Source organism: Homarus americanus, unplaced genomic scaffold, assembly GCF_018991925.1.
Source record: "Homarus americanus isolate GMGI-L3 unplaced genomic scaffold, GMGI_Hamer_2.0 scaffold21010, whole genome shotgun sequence".
Lineage (NCBI taxonomy): Eukaryota > Metazoa > Arthropoda > Malacostraca > Decapoda > Nephropidae > Homarus > Homarus americanus.
The window spans coordinates 30835-34259 of NW_024757231.1; the positions used below are offsets into that span (position 1 = coordinate 30835).

Sequence of the window (3425 nt, forward strand, 5' to 3'; positions counted from 1 at the left end):
CTGATTCATGAGAAGAACATAAGAAAATAAGGAGTCTGCAATAGGCCGGTTGGCCTGTGCACGTCAGCTCCTCTCGAGAGTTACTACCACTCTCTATCATCCATGAATCTATCTAGCATCCTTTTAAAACTCTTCAGCGTTCCAGCACTTACTACAAAGTTGCTAAGCTTGTTCCACTCGTCCATCACCCTATTTGTGAACCAGTTCCTTCCTATCTCCCTCATAAACCTAAACTTACCCAACTTAAATCCGTTGCTCCGAGTCCTATCCTGCTCGGATATTATAAGAACTTTATATATATATATATATATATATATATATATATATATATATATATATATATATATATATATATATATATATATATATATATATATATATATATACTTGCATATATATACACATATACAGTAACCCCTCGTTTAACGAACACCTCGGTTTACGTAATTTCGATTAACGAACTGCATTTCATAAGGATCTTCAATTCGGTTAACGAAAAAAAAATTCGGTTAACGAAGTTCTTACGAACCGACCTCAACATGTTTTCGCTTGCACTGACCAGGCAACCAGCTTTAGTATCAGTCCGCCAATACATTAATCGGTTCTAGGGCCTAAATTCCTTACTATTTTAGTAAATATCAAAAGTTTATATTATTCACTAATTTTAAAAGTTTAATATTCAATTTTTTAGTCATTTTAACAATTATTGAACATAATTGAAGGTAAAGTGACTAGTTTAATGCGCGGCATCCAGCCTCTTAACACAGCAAACAGGAGTTAGTCTCTCTCTGTTTTCACTGGACGTAACATCTTGCTTGAGACTCTCTTCAACTAAACGCTTTTTTTCTGTGTTTCCGCAAATTATTGGTCATTTTGAAATATATTTTACATATTGACAATATATAATGCAGTGCAGTGTTGATTTAAAGAAAATAATCTTGAATTACACCGAGAGCTAAAATTTTATGGGTGAAATGGCACCATGGGGTGACTTCTCTTCCACCCCAATGCCTTCTTAATTCCTCCACCCCATTCTAAATCCATCATCATCATCATCATCATCCTTTACATACACACCTCAAAGTAAGTGAACTTTTCTACCATTTTTGTTGAATTTAGGAAATTTTCGGTGAGCTGGAACCAATTACCCAAAAACCCATTGAAACAATGGTTTCGGTTAACGAACTTTTCGGTTAACGAACGACCTTCTGGAACGGATTGAGTTCCTTTCACCCACTTAAATACTTCTATCATATCTCCCCGCACTCTTCGTCTTTCTAGGGAATGTAAGATTAGTTTGTTTAACCTGTCTTGATATGGAAGGTTTATAAGTCCCGGAATCATTTTCGTCATTCTTCGCTGCACCGACTCCAGTGAATTAATATCCATTCTATAATAAGGGCACCAGAACTGAACCGCATAATCGAGGTGCGGCCTGACTAGCGCAAGATATAGTTGCAATAAGACCTCTGCAATCTTATTACTTACCCTTCCAAATATAAAACCTAATACTCTGTTTGCCTTATTTCGAACATTAGCGCACTGTTTTCTAGGCCGTAGGTCTGGGCTTACAATTACCCCTAAGTCTCTTTCACAAGTCGACTTCTCGAGTTTGATGTTGTTAAGGCTGTATACGTTGACAGTATTTGTTCTACCAATATTAAGTACGCTGCACTTGCTGGTGTTGAATTTCATTTGCTATTTCTCTGACCACTCCTGCAGTTTATTTAAATCCTCCTGTAGTGCATTTGCATCCTGCCCTGAATTAATCTGCCGCCCTATTTTTGTGTCATCCGCAAACATGCTTATATGTCACTGCTGATCCCATTATCTAGATTGTTTATGTAGATTATGAACAAGAGTGGGCCCAGTACTGACCCCTACCATCTACGCTGACCCTCTATGTTCTATCGGTGAGCCACGATTTTATCCAATTTAAAACATCCCCTCGATACCATGAGTCTTAGTAAAGTCTAAGTAAATAACATCGTAATTATCGTCATTATCTACTACCTCGAAGACTTTCCTAAAAACCGTCAGCAGATAATAATAATAATAATAATAATAATAATAATAATAATAATAATAATAATAATAATAATAATAATAATAATAAGGAACCATAAAGAAATAAAAATACCTTCATTTTAAAAATGTTTCATTATACGGATGAACATAGTGGCACCATTCATGCTTTTAAAATTTCTTTTAAGTCGGCAAGTACACTTGGGTAGTCGGGGCAGTTCTCGTTGTCGACGATTCGCCTTTTTGTGTCGGCGACGAGCCTCATCACGGCTTCTTTCACCGTATTGTCGGCGATAACGGAATCCATGCAACTCTGCACCAAATAGATGAAGGAGTACAGATCGGTGGCGGGGCTGCAGGATCCTTCCCGGAATAAGAGGGGGCACATCCAAGGATATGTCTTCTCATCCTCGGGGTCCACGGACAAGTGACGGCCAGAGATGCCACTTAGACCTAGGTCTATGATATTTATTTTAATTCCATTATCCATATCCTGTATTAAGATGTTATCGGGTTTAAGATCATTGTGTATAATTTTTGTTTCATTCAGTTTTTGTAGTTCGTAAGCGACGGAGGAGAGAATATTATAAAATGCCCGGGTATCCGGTGGGTTTTGTGAAATATACGCCCCAATGTTTTGGTGCCCAACGAACGACATTAAGAGTGCGAGGGGCTTCCTGCACAGACCTTTAAGGACTGGGGTACCGCCTGCTCCGCCAGCAATCATATGTAACTTTGCCTCCAGTTCATAATCGTCGACGTCTTCATCCATAGCTGCGAGTTTTAAAACTAAATTTGTTTCGTCACATTCGACGAGGCTAGCGGTGGCGTGAGAGCCCTTCCCCAGTCTTTTTACAAATTGAAAATCAATCATTTCTTCAAAAGTGAATACAGGTAACTCAGTGAAGCCCCGACGCTTCCACTCCTTTAAGATTCCTTCAGACATGTCATCTTCGCCTAGAGACTTTGGGGTAGACAGCTTCGTGGCTAAGTTGGCCTTCAATTGCTTGTCTCTCCAGGCCCTGGCCCGGCGTACCTCGGCGTCTCGTGCCGCTTTTCTCGCCTCCACTAACCGTTGCTGTGCTGCGTTACGTAGAACAATGTGTTTGAACATATTTGTAAATTACAATATATTATATAAAGATCTCTTGGGGACGTAAAGTAAGAAATTCAGGGGTACAAGCTGTTTTTGATGTATTCAACTGAAATACATTAGGTTGGAATATTGATATAGCAGTGTAAATGTAGTTTGGTGAAGATCTTGTGAAGTGAAGATCTTGTGTAGTGAACATATGGTGTACTGTTGTAGTAAACATGTGGTGTAGTGAACATATGGTGTACTGTTGTAGTAAACATGTGGTGTAGTGAAATTATGTGGTGTACTGTTGCAGGAATATGTG

At 38.6% G+C, this 3425-nt stretch overlaps 1 protein-coding gene across 1 annotated transcript; it reads right to left on the reverse strand.

The window, feature by feature from the left end:
- Window positions 1–2188: 2188 nt before the first annotated feature.
- On the reverse strand, window positions 2189–3139 carry LOC121857410 (putative L-type lectin-domain containing receptor kinase V.8). Its single transcript, XM_042353452.1, has one exon. The coding sequence runs from the start codon at window positions 3137–3139 to the stop codon at window positions 2189–2191; it is 951 nt and encodes a 316-aa protein (XP_042209386.1).
- Between the last annotated feature and the right edge of the window lie 286 nt (window positions 3140–3425).

Excerpts from the sequence above, each read along its gene's own strand:
- LOC121857410 (XM_042353452.1), bottom strand. The coding sequence starts at position 3,139 with ATGTTCAAACACATTGTTCTACGTAACGCAGCACAGCAACGGTTAGTG.